The sequence below is a fragment of the Moschus berezovskii genome, chromosome 6 (assembly GCF_049115385.1).
Source record: "Moschus berezovskii isolate FMDL1 chromosome 6, NW_MosBer_1.0, whole genome shotgun sequence".
NCBI classification, from domain to species: domain Eukaryota; kingdom Metazoa; phylum Chordata; class Mammalia; order Artiodactyla; family Moschidae; genus Moschus; species Moschus berezovskii.
Genome location: NC_142465.1, coordinates 46,083,248 through 46,106,158, shown reverse-complemented (window position 1 = coordinate 46,106,158; position 22,911 = coordinate 46,083,248). Strand labels below are relative to the sequence as shown.

The following is a 22,911-nucleotide window of genomic DNA, read 5'->3' as shown; positions in this document are numbered from 1 at the left end:
ATGAAATTAAAAGACGCTTGCTCCTTGGAAGGAAAGTTATGACCAACCTTGATAGTATATTAAAAAGCAGAGACATTACTTTGCCAACCAAGGTCCGTCTAGTCAAGGCAATGGTTTTTCCCGTGGTCATGTATGGATGTGAGAGTTGGACTGTGAAGAAAGCTGATCGCCGAAGAATGGATGCTTTTGAACTGTGGTGTTGGAGAAGACTCTTGAGAGTCCCTTATACTGCAAGGAGATCCAACCAGTCCATTCTAAAGGAGATCAATCCTGGGTGTTCATTGGAGGGACTGATGCTAAAGCTGAAACTGCAATACTTTGGCCACCTCATGCGACGAGCTGACTCACTGGAAAAGACTCTGATGCTGGGAAAGGTTGGGGGCGGGAGGAGAAGGGGACGATGGAGAATGAGATGGCTGGATGCCATCACCGACTCTGTGGACATGAGTTTGAGTGTACTCCGGGAGTTGGTGATGGACAGGGAGGCCTGGCGTGCTGTGATTCATGGGGTCGCGGAGAGTCGGACACGACTGAGCGACTGAACTGAACTGAAGTACTGCTGTGTTGCCATAGTAATAAGTTAGCAATCTGAAAGCCATAAAATCTAGCTATTAATAATTCATATAAATGCACATTTTGGGACCAATTATATCATCAGACTTTTTTCTTGAACAGCAAGAACCAGGTTTGAGTCCTCAATGCATGTCATTCACAATATTCTTAAAATAAATATGCAGCAAAAAAGAAGAAATATTCAACTGAAAATATATACTTAACTGAAATTATGTTTCTAAGAAAAGATACTTCTAGGTACTACAGGAGACATGTGCACACCTTTTAAAGAGGAGGGATAGTGTTATTTACAAGCAGTAATAAGAATACTCTTAGTGTAATAATCAAAGTACTCCCAGACTAAGAAGAATGCAAACTTCTTAAAAGTCAACTTTGTTTTATTTATTATTATATTAGATTACTGGTATTATTTAAGTATTTTGTCCATTCTACTGACTTTCCTAAAACATAACACAGTATGTTCTGATGAGTAAGATAATCTCCTCTTTTGACAAAATAAATGGTAAATAATAATTTTTAAATCACAATGCATCATGAAAACTAAGATTTGCTTATTTTATACTTTTGCAAGAAGACTGATTTAAAACTAACAGCATATTTTTGAGAGATTAATTTATATTTTATAAAGAAATGGATTTTAGAAGAATAGGAAAAAATAGAGAACATATTCTATTTTGAAAGTGATATGAACACAGTTTAAATGAATTTCACTTTTATACAAGAATATAGCTTCTTTCACATTAACATAAATGATAGCCAAGTATCTGTGCTAACCTTTATGTTTAAATTGACTTGGATTGCCCTGTATTCCAAGCATTATAAGGATTTCTGCTTCCAAACAGTAGCTTGATATTAGTACAATTTCAGCAACAACTAGCAACCCAGCAAACAACCTTAACTGGCAATACTCACTTTCAAGGGCAGGCAAGAGAGTAGTAATTTTTCAGAAACATGTCCCCTGCTGCTGGCAATAAGCAGGACAAAGTGACTTTAGAGTCAGACATGCCTAAGTTCAAATGCTGGCTCCAAAATTTATCAATGGAATGACTGCAGTCTCTCCAAGCTTTCTCATCTATAAAATAAGGATACTAACAACAGCTTTATGGGTTGTCATATACAAAAATTAGAAACATGTAATATGTGTAGAACAGTGACTAATACACAGCAATAGATTGTGTTAATAGTAATAGCCTAGAGATGATCAGTCTTTGCTCAAGATGCCCTGCTGCTGCTGCTAAGTCACTTCAGTCGTGTCCGACTCTGTGTGACCCCATAGACGGAAGCCCACCAGGCTCCCCCATCCCTGGGATTCTCCAGGCAAGAACACTGGAGTGGGTTGCCATTTCCTTCTCCAATGTGCGAAAGTGAAAAGTGAAAGTGAAGTCGCTCAGTCGTGTCCGACCCTTAGCGACCCCATGGACTGCAGCCCACCAGGCTCCTCCATCCATGGGATTTTCTAGGCAAGAGTACTGGAGTGGCTTGCCATTGCCTTCTCCGCAAGATGCCCTAGAATTCACCAATTATCTCAGGATATCATTAGATGATCAAAAATAAATATTAATTTGCTTTATTTTAAAAATACAAAAACTATATCATTAAAGAGATGAATGGAAATTCCATAAAAGAAAACATGACTTAAATGTTGGCACTTCTAAAAGATGAGATTTCATGTCTCAAGCTCTTCTAAGAAAAACATTTGAAGAATATAGAAATTTTTTAAAGTGAATGCAAACTGTAAAAGAATAATAGTTTGTTATTCCCCATAAATTTGGGGCTTTGCTAGAGAAGCTTTTTATTTTATTAAGAGAAAATGAATTCATCTTCTCTGAGAAAATATTTAAGATCAAATAGTAGGTTTTTCTTTTTCAATCAGGGGTAGATGTTTTTAATATGTCTATCTTATTAATCCTAAATAAGAGGCAGTGAATACAGAGGATTTGTATCCAAAGATTTGGTGAATTTTGACCCTGGCTTTAAACTGCTGTGCAACTCTAAGTAGTAAAGTTTATAATCCCTTGAACTTTAATCATTTAACATATTCTATTTAATATGATTTATGCACAGCATGATCAATAGGTACTCAGTCAGTTCAGTTCAGTTCAGTTGCTCAGTCGTGTCTGACTCTTTGCGACCCCATGAATCACAGCACGCCAGGCCTCCCTGTCCATCACCAACTCCCGGAGTTCACTCAAACTCATGTCCACAGAGTCAGTGATGCCATCCAGCCATCTCATTCTCTGTTGTCTCTGTCTCCTCCCACCCCCAATCCCTCCTAGCATCAGAGTCTTTTCCAGTGAGGCAACTCGTCGCATGAGGTGGCCAAAGTATTGCAGTTTCAGCTTTAGCATCAGTCCTTTCAATGAACACCCAGGACTGATCTCCTCTAGAATGGACTGGTTGGATCTCCTTGCAGTCCAAGGGACTCTCAAGAGTCTTCTCCAGCACCACAGTTCAAAAGCATCCATTCTTCGGCGATCAGCTTTCTTCACAGGCCAACTCTCATATCCATACATGACCACGGGAAAAACCATAGCTTTGACTAGATGGACCTTGGTTGGCAAAGTAATGTCTCTGCTTTTTAATATGATATCTAGGTTGGTCATAACTTTCCTTCCAAGGAGTAGCGTCTTTTAATTTCATGGCTGCAATCAACATCTGCAGTGATTTTGGAGCCCAAAAAAATAAAGTCTGACACTGTTTCCACTCTTTCCCCATCTATTTCCCAGGAATTGATGAGACCAGACGCCATGATCTTTGTTTTCTGAAAGTTGAGCTTCAAGCCAACCTTTTCACTCTCCTCTTTCACTTTCATCAAGAGGCTTTTGAGTTCCTCTTCACTTTCTGCCGTAAGGGTGGTGTCATCTGCATATCTGAGGTTATTGATATTTCTCTCGGAAATCTTGATTCCAGCCTGTGCTTCTTCCAGCCCAGCGTTCCTCATGATGTACTTTGCATATAAGTTAAATAAGCAGGGTGACAATATACAACCTTGACGTACTCCTTTTCCTATTTGGAACCAGTCTGTTGTTCCATGACCAGTTCTAACTGTTGCTTCCTGACCTGCATACAGGTTTCTTAAGAGGCAGTTCAGGTGGTCTTGTATTCCTATGTCTTTCAGAATATTCCACAGTTTATTGTGAGCCACACAGTCAAAGGCTTTGGCATTGTCAATGAAGCAGAAATAGATGGTTTTCTGGAACTCTCTTGCTTTCTCCATGATCCAGCGGATGTTGGCTATTTGATCTCTGGAAATGGACTGGAATGGGTGAATTTAACTCAGATGACCATTATATCTACTACTGTGGGCAGGAATCCCTTAGAAGAAATGGAGTAGCCATCATGGTCAACAAACGAGTCCGAAATGCAGTACTTGGATGCATTCTCAAAAACGAAAGAATGATCTCTGTTCGTTTCCAAGGCAAACCATTCAATATTACAGCAATCCAAGTCTATGCCCCAACCAGTAACGCTGAAGAAGCTGAAGTTAAATGGTTCTATGAAGACCTACAAGACCTTTTAGAACTAACACCCAAAAAAGACGTCCTTTTCATTATAGGGGACTGGAATGCAAAAGTAGGAAGTCAAGAAACACCTGGAGTAACAGGCAAATTTGGCCTTGGAACATGGAATGAAGCAGGGCAAAGGCTAATAGAGTTTTGCCAAGAGAATGCACTGGTCATAACAAACACCCTCTTCCAACAACACAAGAGAAGACTCTACACATGGACATCACCAGATGGTCAACACCGAAATCAGATTGATTATATTCTTTGCAGCCAAAGATGGAGAAGCTCTATACAGTCAGCATAAACAAGACCAGGAGCTGACTGTGGCTCAGATCATGAACTCCTTATCGCTAAATTCAGACTTAAATTGAAGAAAGTAGGGAAAACCACTAGACCTTTCAGATATGACCTAAATCAATAGGTACTATTTATACTTAAAAGATACAAGCAACATTATCTATATTTCATTCTCTGTTCAATCTAATTAATCTAATTAGTCATGCTGTTATCCCTGTGAACAACCAAATTTAGGATTTTAATGTGTTTTTCATTTAAAACTATTATTCATAACTACTTTCAGTTCAGTTCAGTTCAGTCACTCAGTTGTGTCTGACTCTTTGCGACCCCATGAATCACAGCACGCCAGGCCTCCCTGTCCAACACCAACTCCCGGAGTTCACTCAAACTCATGTCCATCGAGTCGGTGATGCCATCCAGCCATCTCATTCTCTGTCGTCCCCTTCTCCTCCGGCCCCCAATCCTTCCCAGCATCAGAGTCTTTTCCAGTGAGTCAACTCGTCGCATGAGGTGGCCAAAGTATTGGATTTTTAAGTCACATTTGCATTTAAAGGATTAAGTAACATGATACTTGGATAGACTATATTGTGACTGAAGTAGTTAGTAAACAAAAACTGAGTGGATATATAATGTTATTTATAATTTCAGAATATCTCTGACAAAAAGAAATGAGAGTTGTATAGAAACAAGGTACTTCTTTTTCTGTTTTCAGGAAGCACTAAAAGACTAAAATTTAACCTAATTTTAGCATTATGTATTTATTCAAAAAGAGGAGATGATCTTCTTAGGTGGAAATTAAGGAGATGGCAGACCCAAAGACTAGAGAATTTTAAAAAGTAATTCAAAGAACTTCAATGGAAAGAACATCTTAGCGATGGTTAAGGACCTAGGGGTTGGATGCTATTATTTTCAGTATGTACCAATGACATATTTATTAATAGAGATGAGTCTAATAAATATTTGCTGTCTTCAGGTTGGTGTATTAGGACAGTGGATAGGACAACTCTGCTTAGAAAGTATCTGAAAACTAAAGAAACAAAACTCACGTTGAGAGTGACTGTGTCTTTCTTTATTCACTAACCTCTAAAGCATCTTACTAACATCTAAAGTTAGTTAACACTAACAGCTGAAGCAGGGCTTTAATAAATGCTGATTTAAAAAAAATAAGAGTATAGCATTTACAAAAATAATTTTCCCAAGATATGAAGTATGATATTCCTACCATTCCACCCTCAATTCTTTCTCTTTTCTTTTAAAAAATGTTTAGTCAAATTTAATTCAATCCTTATAATACTTTCACTTTCTTAACCTGTTACTTTTTAGACTCCAAAGTGAAGTATGGGCAGAAAAAATTTGTACAAATTTGTACAAATGTCATGCAAAATTGTGGGAAGTCTGAATCCACTTTAAATCTGTTGACCTTAGTGTGTATTTCGGTATAAAGTCTACAATAGTAGGAAGATCATGATCAACATTTCTCTCCCTGGATACTTCTAAGAAGAAAGGGCAGTGACAGCAGGAGCTTTGGGAACGGAATTACATGGTGGGTTGTTGCCAAACTGGAGACTGTTGCTGGGGAGAAATATGTGATGTATACAACTGATACCCTGGGAAATGGAGAGAAAAAAAAAAAAGTAGTACAAAGGAACCCAAGGCTTTCCTGCCTTATTTCTCTGTCTTGCTTCCTGCACTCTCCTCCATCCTCCATCTCTGTCTTCCTACTTTCCTTCTTCCCTTCTTCCCTTCCTCTCCTTCACTCACTGTTTCCTTAACCCCATCAAATGTTTCAATTTTCTATTTTGCTAAGTGTTAGCATATAATAGTATTTTGTTCAGTTCAGTTCAGTTCAGTCGCTCAGTCGTGTCCGACTCTCCGCGACCCCATGAATCACAGCACGCCAGGCCTCCCTGTCCATCACCAACTCCCAGAGTACACTCAAACTCATGTCCACAGAGTCGGTGATGCCATCCAGCCATCTCATTCTCCGTCGTCCCCTTCTCCTCCCACCCCCAACCTTTCCCAGTATTTTGTTAGCAAGTGAACTAAACAAATGAAGGTTGGGATTCAGAGTCCAGTGTTCTTGCCTGGAGAATCCCAGGGACGGGGGAGCCTGGTGGGCTTCCGTCTATGGGGTCGCACAGAGTCGGACACGACTGAGGTGACTTAGCAGCAGCAACTAAGTAACTAATAAGCCATAAAATTGTAGGTTAGTGAAAGCAAGAGATCATAAAAGTGAAAGTTAGTTGCATAGTCGTGTCTGACTTTTTGGGACTCCATGGACTACAGACTGTCCCACTCCTCTGTCCATGGAATTTTCCCGTCAAGAATACTGGTGTGGGCTGCCATTTCCTTATCCAAGGGATCTTCCCAACCCAGGATCGAACTTGGGTCTCCTGCATTGCAGGCAGATTCTTTACCAACTGAGCCACTAGGGAAGCCCTGATAATTTCTCTGATAACTCAGCTGGTAAAGAGATGATAAATCAGCCTTTTAGTGGTGAGAAGACAGTGAAAGTGCCTCAAGAATTGACAAAAGAAATTCAGGATCTGTATTCAAGTGTAAGAATTTTCCTGAGGATCAGATGGCTAATACAGTGGAGAACAATGAATTTCAATTAACAATTTAAAGGGGACAGTCACACTGCTCAGGAAATTCAGTCTCAAACAGCCCGTGCTGTGCTTAGTGGCTCAGTCATGTCCAACTCTTTGCAGCCCATTGACTGTAGCCTGCCAGGCTCCTCTGTCCATGGGGATTCTCCAGGCAAGAGTGGATTGCCATGCCCTCCTCCAGGTAATCTTCCCCCACCCAGGGATCAAATCCAAGTCTCCTGAATTGTAGGCATATTTTTTACCATCTGAGCCACCAGGAAGCCCAATAATACTGGAGTGGATAGACTATCCCTTCTTCAGGGGAATTTCCCAACCCAGGAGTCGAACTAGGGTCTCCAGCATTGCAGGTGGATTCTTTACCGGCTGAGCTACCCAGAAAACCCCTTAAACAGCCTAAAATTTCCAAAATAGTTTAAGTACTATCTGAGCAAAGCTAAGCATTTTATTATCCACCATTCCACAGATTTAAAGTGGCTAAATCTACATTATAGAGGAAATGTTCTTTGCTAAAATGTATCAAATGCTCAAACAGTTTTCATATCCAATCATTTGATGATTATGGGATGAGAGGAAACTGCTTTGAAACTAATTTACCTAGTATAAATTTTTTTTTTTGTATTCATGAACCCAAGACCCTGATTTTCTTTTATCTGACTCTCATTATTAACATTGCTGAAGTATCAGAATACATTAATTGGGAAAATATTGAGCTGATTTCACAGTTTCTTAGGAATTCAGGTCTCCCAACTTGTAAACTGACTGGACAGAAGCTCTTCAAATTCTCTGAAAATTTCATTACAAAAATAAGTAGTCCTAATATACTTATTCAGAACATTTTTACCCTGTTTACTTTTTTTCTGTACATTACATGGCATTGTTAGAAATCCACTTTAACAAAACCCACTCTTTTTCTGCATGAAAATAACAACAAATTTATTTGATCATTGTATAAGGAGACTGATCCTCTACCAAGAAATCTGAATCACAAAAAGTGAAAACAGGGGGATTATTACAAAGGTCTGTTTATGACTTATGAAATTTGTTCTATAGGTACATAAGACTTAATTTTACATTTAATTTAGTTTTTTTCCTGACAAATTAGTACTTAAGCTACATTCTATTGCTATAAATTATATAGTGTCTATGCAATAAGATACTAGATAATATTCATTAATGAGAATATCCTAACAAGAAAAGATTATCTATCAACAAATATTTTGAAATAGGTCATAGCAGCTTTCTTTTAAATCATAAAGACTCATAAGATTATTTTGAAACTTTTTTGAAAAATCAGTAGCTTTTAGAATACTAAACGTAAATACTACGTTTAGGCCCTCTTAGTTTACATATACATTTAAATAAATTCTATGCTCTTTTGCAAGATATTGGCCCTGTAGAATTCTAAACATAAATACAAATTCTCAAGTTTCTAGAAACTCTGTAATCAAGATAAAACTAATTTTAACATTAATTATTTGAAAATTTTAACCTTAAGAAATAGAATTTCATTCTCATTTGTTCTTAACTAAGTTGTAGTTGATTTTTTGCCTGTGAAAGTGAATTCACTCAGTTGTGTCTGACTCTTTGCTACCCCATGGAGTGTAGCCCACCAGGCTCCTCTGTCCATGGGATTTTCCAGGCAAGAATACTGGAGAGGGTTGCCATTTCCTTCTCCAGGAGATCTTCCCAACCCAGGGACTGAACCCAGCTCTCCTGCATTGCAGGCAGATGCTTTAACCTCTGAGCTACCAGGGAAGCCCGATTTTTTGCCTAGGGAACAGTAAATTTCATAACTAAGAAAAAGTTTCCTAGTGATTTATGTTTGTTGCAGAATGACATAGTTAGTTATCCTGAGAGCAAAGACTGGAATTTAAGTACTATTTTCTCTTTTTTTTTCCACTTTAAAAACTGCAATAAAATACATATAAAATAAAATTTACCATATTAACTATTTTTAATTATACAGCTCAGTGGCATTTTTTCCATGTTTACTGAGACAAAATTGACATACAATTTATGTAAGTTCAAGTTATAAACCTGTTGATTTCATACACTTACATATAGCAAAATAATTATCATTTTAGCATTACCTGACACATCTGTTACTCACATAATTGCCACTTCTTTTGTGGTGAGACTATTAAAGGCCTACTCTTTAACAACTTCCAGTATATAATTTGTTACTATTAACTCTAATCACAATGATGTCAGTCAAATTTACTGAACTTATTCAACTTCTAACTGTAAGTCTGTACTTTGAACCAATATCTCCCCATCCCTCAGACTCTTCAGCCTCTGGTAACCACCATTCTACTCTGTTTATACAGGTTTAGCTGTTTTAGATTCCATATATAGATGATATCAATATAGTATTTATCTTTCTCTGTCAGACCTATGCCATTACGTTGTCACAAATGGCAGGATTTCCTTTTTCATGACCTAAGGGTATTCCATTGTATATAAATACATACCACATCTTTCCATTCATTTGTTAATTGTTTTCATGTTTTGGCTATTGTGAATAATGCCTCAATGAACATGGGAGCGCAGACCACATAGCAGCTCTATTTTTAATTTTCTGAAGAATCTCCATACTATTCTCCATAGTGGCTCCACCAACTTACATTCTCACTAGGAATGGATAGACGTTTCCTTTTCTCCACATCCCTGCCAACACTTGTTATTTCTTATCTTTTGAGATGAGCCGTTCTGACAGGTGTGAGGTTATATCTCATTGTGGTTTTGACTTGCATTTCTCTGATGATTAGTAAGATTGAGTACATTTTCATGTACCTGTTGGATTAACTGTGTATCTTCTTTGGGAAAATGTCTATTCAAAAACCTCTGTCCATTTTTAAACTACAATTTTTTTCCTTTTTGTATTGTATGAGCTCCTTATATATTGTGTATATTGACAGCTTACCAGATATGATTTGCAAATATTTCCTCCTATTCCATAGGTTGGTTTTAATTTTGTTGATAGTTTCCTTCACTGTGTAGACTTTTAATTTGATGTCGTTCTACCTATTGACTTTTGCTTTTATTTCTTGCATTTTTGGTGTTATATTAAAAAATTATTGCCAGATCAATGTCAAAGACTTTTTCCAATATTTTCTTCTAAGAGTTTTATAATTTCTGGCCTTACATTTAGGCATTTAATCCATTTCAAGTTCATTTTTGTGAGTGGTGTAAAGAAGAAGTTCAATTTCATTTTCTGCATATAGTTATTTTGCCAATCCATTTATTGAAGAGATTATCCTTGAATAGTCTTTACTCTCTTGGCAAATGATAATTGACCATATGTAGGCATTTATCTCTGGGTCCTTCATTCTGATTCATTGGTCTATGTCTATTTTTATACTAGTACCATAATGTTTTCAAGACTATAGCTTTCTAACAGCATTTGGAAACAGGAAGGGTTAGATTTCCAGCAATATTTTTCTTTCTCATGACTGCTTTGGCTATTTGGGGTCTTTTACGCGTTCACAAAAATTTTAGGATAGTTTTTCCTTTTTCTGTGGAAAATGCCACTGGAATTTCCATAGGAATCGCGTTGAATCTATAGATGATCTAGTGCATTATGGACATTTTAATAATATTATTTCAGTTCATGAACATGGGACATCTTTCCATTTGTTTGCACTTTCTTTAGTTTCCTTATAGTTTTCAATATACAGATCTTTCATTTCCTCAGTAAAATTTATTCCAAAAAACTTTATTGCTGTTGATACTACAATAACTGGAATTGTTTTTCTTTATTTCTTTTTCAAGAGCTGTTGTCAGCATACAGAAACACACTTGATTTCTGTATGCTGATTTTGTATCCTTCAATTTTTACTGAATTCATTGATTTGTTCTAAATGTTTCTGGTGAAATCTTTAGGACTTTATCTATGTAAAGATCATAAACACATATAATACCTTTTCTCTCTGATTTGAGTGCCTTTTCTTTGTCTTGCCTGATTACTATGAGCTTCCAGTACTTTGCTGAATGAGAATGGTCAGAGCAGGCACCCGAGTCTTGCTCCTGATCTTAGAGGGAAAGCTTTCAATCTCTCACCATTGAATGTGATATAATCTCTGAGTCTGTCATGTATGGCCTTTATTACGCTGAAGTATGTTCCTTCTACACCCAGCTTGCTGAGTTTTTATTATGAAAGAATGTACATTTTGTCAAATGCTTTTTCAGCCTCTATTGAGATGAACATATGATATTGGTCTTTCATTCTAGCATCATATTTCTTTATTTGCAATGTTAAACTACCTGTGCATCCCAGGGATAAGTCCCAGTTGAGCAGGGTATCTTCCTTTTAATGGTTGTTACATTCAGTTTTCTAATATTTTGCTGAGAAGTTTTGCATCTGTATTCAGCATGGATATTGGTTTGTGGCTTTCTTACCTTGCCATGTCCTTAACTGGCTTTGGTAAAAAGGTAATGCTGGCCTCATAAAATGGGTTTGGGAGTATTCCCTTATCTTCAATTTTTTTGAAGAATTTGAGGAGATTATTATTAATTCTTCTTTAAATGTTTGTTAGAATTCACCAGTGAAACCATCATAGAATGGTTTAGAATTAGGATTAGAATGAAAAAGTAGGAAGTCAAGAAATACCTGGAATAACAGGCAAGTTTAGACATGGAGTACAACATGAGCCAGGGAAAAGGCTAACAGAGTGCTGCCAACAGAACACACTGGTCATAGTAACCATCCTCTTCCAATGACAAAAGAGATGACTCTACACATGAACATCACCAGATACTCAGTATCAAAATCAGATTGATTATATTCTTTGCAGCCGAAGATGGAGAAGCTATATACAGTCAGCAAAAACAAGACTGGGAGCTAACAGTGGTTCAGAACATGACCTTCTTATTGCAAAATTCAGGCTTAAATTGAAGAAACTAGGGAAAACCACTAGGCCATTAAGGTATGACCTAAATCAAATCCCTGATTGCACAGTGGAAGTGACAAATATTTTCAATGGATTAGATTTGATAGAGTGCCTGAATAACTATGGATGACGTTCATAACACTGTACAGGAGGCAGTGACCACAACTGTCCCAAAGAAGAAGAAATGCAAGAAGGCAAAATGGTTGTCTGAGGAGTCCTTACAAATAGCTGAGAAAAGAAGTGAAATGCAAAGGAAGAAAGGAAAGATATACGCAACTGAATACAGCATTCCAAAGAATAGCAAGGAAACATAACATAGCCTTCTTGAATGAACAATTTAAAGAAACACAGGAAAAAAATAAAATGGGAAAGACAAGAGAGCTCTGCAAGAAAATTAGAGATACCCAGGGAACATTTCATGCAAATATGGATACAATAAAGGAGAGAAAAAGCAAGGACATACCAGAAGCAGGAGAGATTGAGAAGAGGTGGCAAGAATACACAGAACTATACAAAAAAAGGTCTTAATGACCCAGATAACCATGTGTGGTCACTCACCTAGAGCCAGACATCCTAGAGTATGAAGTCTAGTGGGCCTTAGGAAGCATTACTATGAACAAAACTAGTTGAGGTGATGGAATTTCAGTGGAGCTATTTCAAATCCAAAAAGATGATGTTGTGAAAGTACTGCACTAAATACGCCAGCAAATTTGGAAAATTCATCAGTGGCTTCAGGACTGGAAAAGAATCAGTTTTCACTCCAATCCCAAAGGACAAAGCCAGAGAATGTTCAAACTATCATACAATTGCACTCATTTCACATGCTAGTAAGGTAATGCTCAAAATCCTACAAACTAGACTTCAATAGTATTTAAATCAAGAACTTCCAGATGTACAAGCTGGATTTAGGAAAGGCAGAGAAACCAGATTTCAAATTGCCAATACCCATTGTATCATAGCAAAAGCAAGAAAATTCCAGAAAAACATATATTTCTACTTAACTGACCATGCTAAACCCTTTCACTGTGTGGATCACAACAAACTGTGGGAAAATCATAAAGAGATGGGAATACCAGACTACCATACTTGTCTCCTGAGAAACCTGCATATAGGCCAAGAAGCAACAGTTAGAACCAGACATGGAACAAAGGACTGGTTCAAAATTTGGAGAGGAGTAGGTCAAGACTGTACATTGTCACCCTGTTTATTTAACTTACATGCAGAATACATCATGCAAAATGCCAGGATAGATGAATCACAAGATGGAATCAAGACTGCTGGGAGAAAAAACCACCTCAGATATGCAGATGATACCATCCTAATGGCAGAAAGTGAAGAGGAACCAGAGTCTCTTGATAGAGATGAAAGAAGAGAGTGACAAAGCTCACTTAAAACTCAACATTCAAAAAACTAAGAATATGGCATCTATTCCCATACTTCATGGCAAATATATGGAGAAAAAATGGAAACAGTGGCAGATTTCATTTTCTTGGGCTCCAAAATCACTGCTGATGGTGACTGCAGCCATGAAATTAAAAGATGCTTGCTCCTTGGAAGAAAAGCTATGGCAAGAGTACTGGAGTGGCTTGCCATTGCCTTCTCCGAAATGACAAACCTAGATAGCATATTAAAAAGCAGAGGCATCACTTTGCCAACAAAGATCCATACAGTCAAAACCATAGTTTTTCCAATAGTCGTGTACCAATGTGAGAGTTGGAACATAAAGAATGATGAGTGCAGAAGTATTGGGGCTTTCTATCTGTGATGCAGGAGAAGACTCTTGAGAGTCCCTTGGACTGCAAGGAGATCAAACCAGTCAATCCTAAAGGAAATCAACCCTGAATATTCATTGGAAGAAATGATGCTGAAGCTGAAGCTCTAATACTTTGGCCACCTGATGCCATGACTCATTGGAAGAGACCCTCATGCTGGGAATGATTGAGGGCAAGAGGAGAAAGGGGTGACAGAGGATGAGATGGTTGGATGGCACCATTGACTCAATGGACATGAGTCTGAGCAAACTCGGAGATAGTGAAGGGCGGGGAAGATTGGCATGCTACAGTCCATGGGGTCACAAAGAGTCAGACAGAAATTAACAACTGAACAACTATTAGAAACCAACTAGCTTTTGTTTTGGGGAGATTTTAGATTACTGATTCAATTTCCGTACTTGTTACTGATATTTTTTTTACTTCTTCATGATTCAGTTTTGGTAAATTTTCTGTTTGTAAGCATTTATCCATTTCTTCTAGGTTTCTACTTTGTGGCACATTATTGTTCATATTATTATAGTAGTCTAATGATCCTGTGTATTTCTGTGGTAATACTCTCATCTTTTCTTTCTTATTTTATTTATTCTTTTTGTCTCTTTGTTAGCAGAGATAAAGTTCACTAATATTATTTTTACAAATAATTATTTCTTAGTTTCTATTGATCTTTTCTATTGGTTTTCTGGTCTCTATTTCATTTATTTATTGATTTTTTAATTGATCTTTTCCTTTTGTTTTCTGGTCTCAATTTCATTTATTTCTTCCCTTTTTGTTATTTCCTTCCTCTTTCAAACTTTGGACTTTGTTACCCTTTTTCTAGATCCTTGAAATATTAGGTTTACTTGAAATCTCTTTTTTTCTTAATTTAGACATTTATTTCTATAAGCATCCTTCTCAGAACTGCTATTGCCATATTCCATAGATTTTCATAAATTGTGTTTCCATTTTCGTTTTTTTCAATATATTTCTTAATTTCTTTTTTGATTCCTTCTTTGACTCACTGGTTGGTCTGGAGTGTGTTAATTTCCACATATTTGTAAAAATTTCAGCCCTCCTCCTCTTATAGGTTGTGTTTCATAGCATTATGATGGGAAAAATACTTGGTATGACTTCAGTCTTCTTAAATTGGCTAAGATTTATTTTGTCTCATATCATAAAATATGCTAGAGAATGTTCTGTACATGATTGAGAAGTGTATTCTACTGCTGTTGAATAGAATGTCTATATTTGTCTGTTAAGTCTATTTGGTCTAAAATATGGTTCAAGTCCCATATTTCCCTGTTGATTTTCTGTCTGGATGATTTATCCACTGTCAAAAGTGGGGTACTGATGTTCCCAGCTATTAATGTATTATTGTCTATCTCCCTTCAGATCTGTTGGTATTTGCTTAATATATTAAGGTGTTCTGATATAGAGTGCATATATATTACAACTGTTATATCTTCTTGATGAATTGATCCCACTGTTGTATAATGACCTTCTTTGTCTCTTTTTAGCATTTTTGGCTTAAAATCTAATTTTTCTAATATAAGTGTAACCACCCTTGTTCTCCTTTGGTTTCCATTTAGATGGAATACCTTTTTTCCATCCCTTCATTTTCAGTTTATGTGTGTCTTTAAAGCTGAAGTGGTTGTCTTGTAACCAGTGTAAAGTATATCTTCTAGCCATTTATGTTTTTTGGTTGGATAAGTCAGTATATTTACATTTAAACTAATCATTGACAGATAAGGACTTACTAATGCCATGTTATTGCTTTCTGGGTGCTTTGTCCCTTGTTCCTTTCTTCCTCTCATGCAGCCTTTCCTTGTGAATTGGTGATTTCCATAGTGGAATGCTCTAATTCCCTTATCTTTATCTATTGTGAATCTACTTTAGGTTTGTACTTTGTGGTTCCTATGCATTTGTGCATGCTCATTTGTGTCCGACTCTGCGACCCCATGGATTGCAGCCTGCCAGGCTCCTCTGTCCATGGGATTTTCCAGGCAAGAATATTGGAATGGGTTGCCATTTCTTCCTGCAGAGGATCTTCCCGACCCAGGGACTGAATGCAGTCCCCTGTGTCTCCTACACTGCGGAATGATTCTTTACCTGCTGAGCCATTGGGGAAACCCTGGTGGTTCCTATGAGGCATAAATAAAACATTTTACAAGTTTTATATTAACTACTTCAATTGCATATAAAACCTCTACCCTTTTAGTCTCCCCCTTTTATGTTTATAACATCACAATTTACCTCTTTTTATGTTGTGTGTTCATTAATAAATTATACTAGCTATAGTAATTTTAATATTCTTATCCTTTAACATTCATACTAAGAGTTAGATAGTTAACACACCACCATAATACAGTATTCAAGTATTATGAATTTGAGTATATATTTACATTTACTAATACTGTATATTTTTGTGTGTTTTCATGCTACTAATTAGCATCATTTCATTTCAATTTGAAAAACTCTTCTTCTCATTTCCTGTACAGCAGATCTAATGGAGATGAATTCCCTCCTCTTTTGTTTGTCTGGGAAAGTCTTTTTCCTTCATTTCTGAAGGATGACTTTGTTAATTAGGAACTTTCTTAGTCTTGGAAATGTCTTTTATTGCTCAGGTTATAGCTATATTCAAGAACTGTTTTTATACTATAAATGAAATCTAAAATAGCTCAAAACATAAAATTTATGTATATTATTCTATTTGCATTAAAGGAGTTGATTCCATGCTATAACAGAATATTTTCCTCACAATTTTATGCTTTATAACATAAATAGAAAATCAAAATCAGTCTACTTAATGTATTAATACCTGAAACTTAAACTTTGGCACTACTATTTAGTTTTCAGATCCAGAAGCTTTCCCAAAAGAAATCTAAAGCACAGACAGAAAGATTCAATAATTCTGGTATCACAGATGTTATCTATTTTGTGTTAAACACAAGTATTCACAGCACTGCTCACATCCAATATGTTCTTATTGCTAATACAGTTCATCATTCTACACTTCAGATAGCTTAATACCACTACGATAGGTTTTACTTCAGGGAAAAAGTCCTACAAAAACTCATCTGCATAGCTGTAATATAAGATCTAAAAATTAGTCCAGTGGGCAGGATGGTACAAACATTTTCTGACAAAAGAAAAGGAACAAAAGAGATGTGATAGCACACATTTAATGGAACTTTTATATTTGCTCCTGTACTATAATTCCAGCATAGGTGCTTGATTAGGCCCCACAGAATTGTCCTCTAGCACGGTAGAAGTACTTTTATGATGTCAACCTAACCTAAGGTGGGAAAAATTACTGGGTTGGATGAACATGAGATCTGTTTCTTTAAATTTCACTGTCTCATCCACAATGAATATTCCAAATTTTCAGGTATAAGTTTCTGTTTAGACATCTGTACATTGTTATGAAGGAAGATAGCTAAAAATTATAGATGAAACAATCTTTTAAATATTTCTATGCTTACTTTTATATTCATTCTTAAAGTAAAATATTTTAATTAAAGTAGTTCTAAATCATTAATTAATTACATAGAATTGTGATAAAGATTACTATACAGAGGCTCTAAAAACATAAGTGAACAATTTCAGAACATATAAATATATGCAGCTTTATGAAAAGACTAGCATACTATTCAAGTACCACTCATTTCTGTGAGAAGAGATAATAGAGATTATATCTAAAGCAATATAATTATTCTTTGGACTAGCCTACTATTTCTTGAGGCCAACGTCTATAGTCTTTTGAATGTTCATTACAATGAGAAGTGAAAATGAAAAGAATTGGTATTTTCCTGGAAACTATTGTAGTCAAAGAAGTAATAAAACTTTTTAGGATAATATTTATTTCCTTAATAGTTTCTCTCAAAAAAATGCTTGAAAGATTACTTGCAGAAGAGCTTAAGGAATCAAGATAATTCAAAAGCAAAAGAAAATTTTTCCTTGTGCTATAAAAAACTTTACCCACCTTTGTGGAATATAGAACATATGTTGTGGAGGTGGTTTATATAGGACTCCTTCATATACAGGCCAGAGTCCACTTAAAATTCTGAAGAGAGAACTTTTCCCACAACCATTGGGACCAGTTATCAAAAGATGCATTCCTTCTTCTACCTACGATAAGAAATAAAATTAGGAATTACAATATTTACAAATTATTTCATCTGTCAGCATTTAAAAGTGATTTTTAAAAACTTTTAAACACATGATAACCTAGGAAAATAAATCAAAGATAAATATATCAGGATTGAGAATATCAAATTTGGCTCTGAAGCTAAAAGCATCATAAAACAGTCCAGTTCCAAAGATAATGGATCTCCTTGAAATGAGCACTCACTTCCCAAAATTTTCATTGAGGTTTTATCTTCACACATTACACAGATATGAAGGAACATTATCATGTGGGAATAAGAAACTGCAAAAATTTAATTTAAATTAGAATAAATTTATTTAATATTAATATTTGATGAAACTTATTTTAATTAAAATACAACTTTGCTGTATTTGTAAGTTGAAGTTAATTAGCTACAAACTAGTTTTTCTAAGAGCTGGCTGGGTTGTTTAGTTCAGTAGTCTGAAATATTATACAAATGATCCAAGAACATAATAAGTATAAAATGAACCTAATTTTTCTTTATTCACACAGAGAGAAGATAGGTTTACCAAATTAAGACAGAAATAAGCACGAGGACTGTAATATAGTCTAATGCCTATGGATGAATTAAAACAAATATACACACACATAAAAAAACAACATATCCATGTTGATTTGATACTTTTCTTAGAATCTTTCATCTTATTTATCATTTAAATTTAAACAATAAATTTCATGAGCTCCCATTCCAACCAATAGAATCAAGAAGTTATCAATTTGCTATTTAAAAGGTATTGTGAAGATCAAGGAAAAGAAACATAATTCAGAAATTGTATTTACTTTTTAAAATAAATGATATTTTATAATCAGTGATTAAAAAATGACTATAGGCTTCCAGTTCAAAATGGCAGAGTAGAAAGGCACGTGCTCATTCCCTTCTATGGGAGCTCCAAAATCACAACTAGCTGTTGAACCACCATCGAGGGGAGGATGCTGGAACTCACTGAAAAAAGAACCCCCACAACCAAAGACAAAGAAGAGGCCACAGCAAGACAGCAGGAGGGGGGCTCAATCGTGATAAAATCAAATCCCATACCTGCCAGGTGGGTGACCCAGAACCTGGAGAACAATAATATCAAGGAAGTTCTCCAACTGTTAGGAAGGTTCTGATTACTACATCAGGCTTCCCAGTCTGGGGAATCTGACAAAGGGACTGGGAATCCCCAGGGAATCTGGCTTTGAAGGCCAGTAGAAGTTGATTATAGGACTTCTACAGGACTGAGGGAAACAAAGACTCCAGTAATGGACGGCAAAAAAAAAGTCTTGTGCATACCAATACTCAGAGAAAAGGAGCAGTGACCCCACAGGAGACTGAACCAAAACTACTTGTTAGAGTTGGAAGGCCTCCTGTGGAGGCCTGGGTCAGCAGGGACTCACTACAAGGATGAGGGCACTAGCAGCAGCAGGTTCAGAAGGTCTCCCTTGGTGTAAGCCCTCTTGGGGTTTAACCCTATCAGAGAGATCATAGACCCCAGGGCTAGATCACTTAGAACCAACTATCAGGGAGAGGGACCAACCCCTCCCACCAGCAGATAATTAGATTAAAGCTTTACTGAACAAGGCCCTGTCCTCGAGAGCAAGACCCACTGCCAATCCCTCCCAACAGGAAGCTTACACAAGCCTCTTAGCCTCATCCATCAGAGGGCAGACAGAAGAAGCAAGAAGAAGCAATCCCTAGCAGCTAAACAAAATCCACCTTACAGAAAGTTAATCAGGATGAAAAAGCAGAAAGTTATGTCCCCATTGAAGGGACAAGATAAAAGCCCCAGAAAACCAACTAAATTAAGTTGGGATAGGCAAACTTTCAGAAAAAGAATTCAGAATAATGATAGAGAAGATGATCCAAGATCTCAGGGAAACAATGGCGAAGATGCAAGAAATATTTACCAAAGACCTACAAGAACTAAAAAATAAACAAACAGAGATGAATAATATACTAGAAGGAATTAATAGCAAAATAATAGGCAGAAGAACTGATAAACGACCTGGAGGACAGAATGGTAGAAATCACTGCCGCAGAAAAGAATATAGAAAAAAGAATGAAAAGAAATGAAGGCAGCCTAAGAGACCCTCGGACAACATTAAACAGACCAAGATTTGCATTATATGGGTCCCAGAAGAAGAGAGAGAGACAGGATCTGAGAAAATATTTGAAGAGATAATAGCTGAAAATTTCCTTAATAGGGGAAAGGAAATAGTCAACCAAGTCCAAGAAGCACAGAGAATCCCAGGTAGAATAAATCCAAGGAGGAACACACTGAGACATACAGTAATCAAGCTGACAAAATTGTATTAAAGACATAAAATATTCAAATCAGCAATGGGAAAACGACAAATAACATACAAGGGAACTCCCATTACACTATCAGCTGAGTTCTCAATGAAAATACTACAAGCCAGAAGGGAATGGCATGATATATTTAAAGTGATGAAAGGGAAGAGGCTACAGACCAGAATACTCTACCCAGCAAGACTCTCATTCAGATTTGATGGAGAAATCAAAAGCTTTCCAGACAAGCAAATTTAAGATAATTCAGCACCACGAAACCAGCTTTAAAATGAATGCTAAAGGAACTTCTCTAGGCAGGAAACAAGAGAAGGAAAAGACCTACAGAAAAAAAACAAAACAAAACAATTAAGAAATGGTAATAGGATCATACATATCAATAATTACTTTTGTAAATGGATTAAATGCACCAACCGAAAGACACAGACTGGTTGGGCGGATGAAAACATGTGCATGTATGCACTTCCAATTATCACACACTCTGCTTGACCACCTCTTCCCTCAATTTGAACAAATTTTTTTTTTAATATTGTTAAGTTATTCATGTTCCCATTATGACTTGCAATTGTAATTTTCTTTTATTTTTTGTCTGGATACTGACCGTGAAAACTGATAATTATTTTTTATTATTGTGACTATGTAACCATTACTCACTTAATACCATTGTATCATGATTGGTCAACAGAAAAATAATGGAATTCTATATCACCAAAGTTAGGATTTAATAGAAAAAACTGCAATCACTTTTTAAAATCCAGATGCATATCAGAATTATCTTAAAATCGTTTGAAAATTACAAATGCCCAGGTATTGCACTGCTTTTTTTATCCAGATCTCCAGATACGTTTCTAATGAGCGGTCATGTTTAAAACCAACTGGACTATATGATGATATTTTACTTTTATCTAGTTTGTTTCATTTTTTCTATTTCATATCCAGTGCTCCCATTTCATTTAGTTTATGTTTATCACTTTTCCATGTCTACTTTTTTTCTTGATGTTTTTTCTCAAGCCTTTATTAAGCATAGTTGAAAAGCTTTTGTGTGTGTATATATATATATATAATTTTTTTTAAACTTTCAAATTTTTGCCTAACTAAAAAATTTATAACATTTTGATTCCACTTCTTTGACTTTGTATGGATTGAATGCTAGATTTCTAATTAAGAAAATAGATATGCAATAAGCAACAAAGGTTTACCGTATTGCAGAGGGAACTATGCTATATAGTATGGGCTACCCTCATAGCTCAGTTGGTAAAGAATACAACTGCAATGCAGGAGACCCTGGTTGGATTCCTGGGTTGGGAAGATCCGCTGAAGAAGGGATAGGCTACCCACTCCAGTATTCTTGGGCTTCCCTTGGGGCTCAGCTGGTAAAGAATCCACCTGCTATGCAGGAGACCTGGGTTCAATCCCTGGGTTGGGAAGATCCCCTGGAGAAGGGAAAGGCTACCCACTCCAGTATTCTGGCCGGGAGAATTCCATGAACTGTATAGTCCATGGGGTCACAAAGAGTCAAATGAGACTGAGCAACTTTCACTTTCTTTTCAGAGGGAACTATAGTTAATATCTTGTAATAACCTATAATAGAAAATAATTTCAAAAATAATATTTGTGTATATGTATAACTGAATCACTTTGCTGTGCACCTGAAACATTGAAAGTCAACTATACTTCAATAAAATATACGTTTTTAAGAAAAAGATTTTAAAAATTAATATAGCATGAATATACAAGAGGCAGCAATTTACAGTATGTCTGTAGAAGTAGCTTCATACAGTATAGATACAAATATCTAGTGTCCATGATGTAGAATACATCATGTTTAATACTCAAAGGTAAAAGAACATCATATTACTTGTATAAAGTCAGTATAAGGAACCAGTTCCATATATATCCATTACCTATTTGTTGTGTATAACATAAGGTAAAATCTTTTTGTTGAAAGAAGGTAGTGGGGAGAGCAAGGGAGCATGGGAGGGAAAAGGGCTGATATGAAGGTTAGGTAAAATAACTAATAATGTATGTAATAAGCACATGTAAAGCAAAAATGGTTCAAATTCACATTCTAAGTAGTTAGACATTTCCCTAGCAAATATTGACATGTGTTTGACACTCTTCTAGGCACAGAGGATATAGTGCTGACCAAGACAAAGTCTCTGTTCTTGTGTAGCTTGCATTTCAATGGCAAAGATTACAACAAAAAATTAACGAGTTATAAATGCTATTGTGATAGCAAAAAAGGATGATGTATTAGGGAAAGACAGTGGCATTGTGAAACTGGTGGGGTGGGGCTTCTTTTGATTAGGTGCTTCAGGGAAGTCCTCTTTGAGGAGGTAATATTTTGGTTTAGCCTGTTGACAACAAGCAACCAGTCAGATCTGGCAGAAGAGCATTCCAGGCAATAAAGATAGCTAACACAAGGACATGAGATGGGAGTAAGCTTGAATCTATAAAATCTAACTGCAGATGTTTTTTCTCCCTAATTGTAGCCAAACTGAAATGCTATTTTGATAGAATAAAGTTTAAAAAATATCCTGGAAAGAACCCAGAAAGAATTATTTTTGAAATTTGCACTGCTCTTTCAATAGAAAGAGGATTAAGAAAGTTTAACTTTGTAGAAGCATATATAGTTATTAAATGATTTTTAAAGGTATGTGCCATGACAAAAGGTATGTCAGCAAAATATTTAATAGAATCATTCTCTACTGGGAATTCTCAGAAATGTAACACATTTTGAGTCTTATAGAAGACTTTTCTACATTCATATTATTTTTAGCATAAGTTTTTTAATGTTTAGTAAACAGTGAGTGTTAGGCAAAATAATTCCTACA

General features: G+C 36.1%; 1 protein-coding gene across 5 annotated transcripts in view; it reads right to left on the bottom strand.

The window, feature by feature from the left end:
* The window catches only part of ABCD2 (ATP binding cassette subfamily D member 2), a 94,185-nt gene that overhangs the window by 53,286 nt on the left and 17,988 nt on the right, over positions 1-22,911 (bottom strand). For all 5 annotated transcript variants that reach the window (XM_088836692.1, XM_055395229.2, XM_088836693.1 and 2 more), the window contains one exon: positions 17,605-17,750. In XM_088836692.1, coding sequence (XP_088692818.1) covers positions 17,605-17,750 — 146 coding nt within the window. The remainder of the gene's footprint in view (positions 1-17,604; positions 17,751-22,911) is intronic.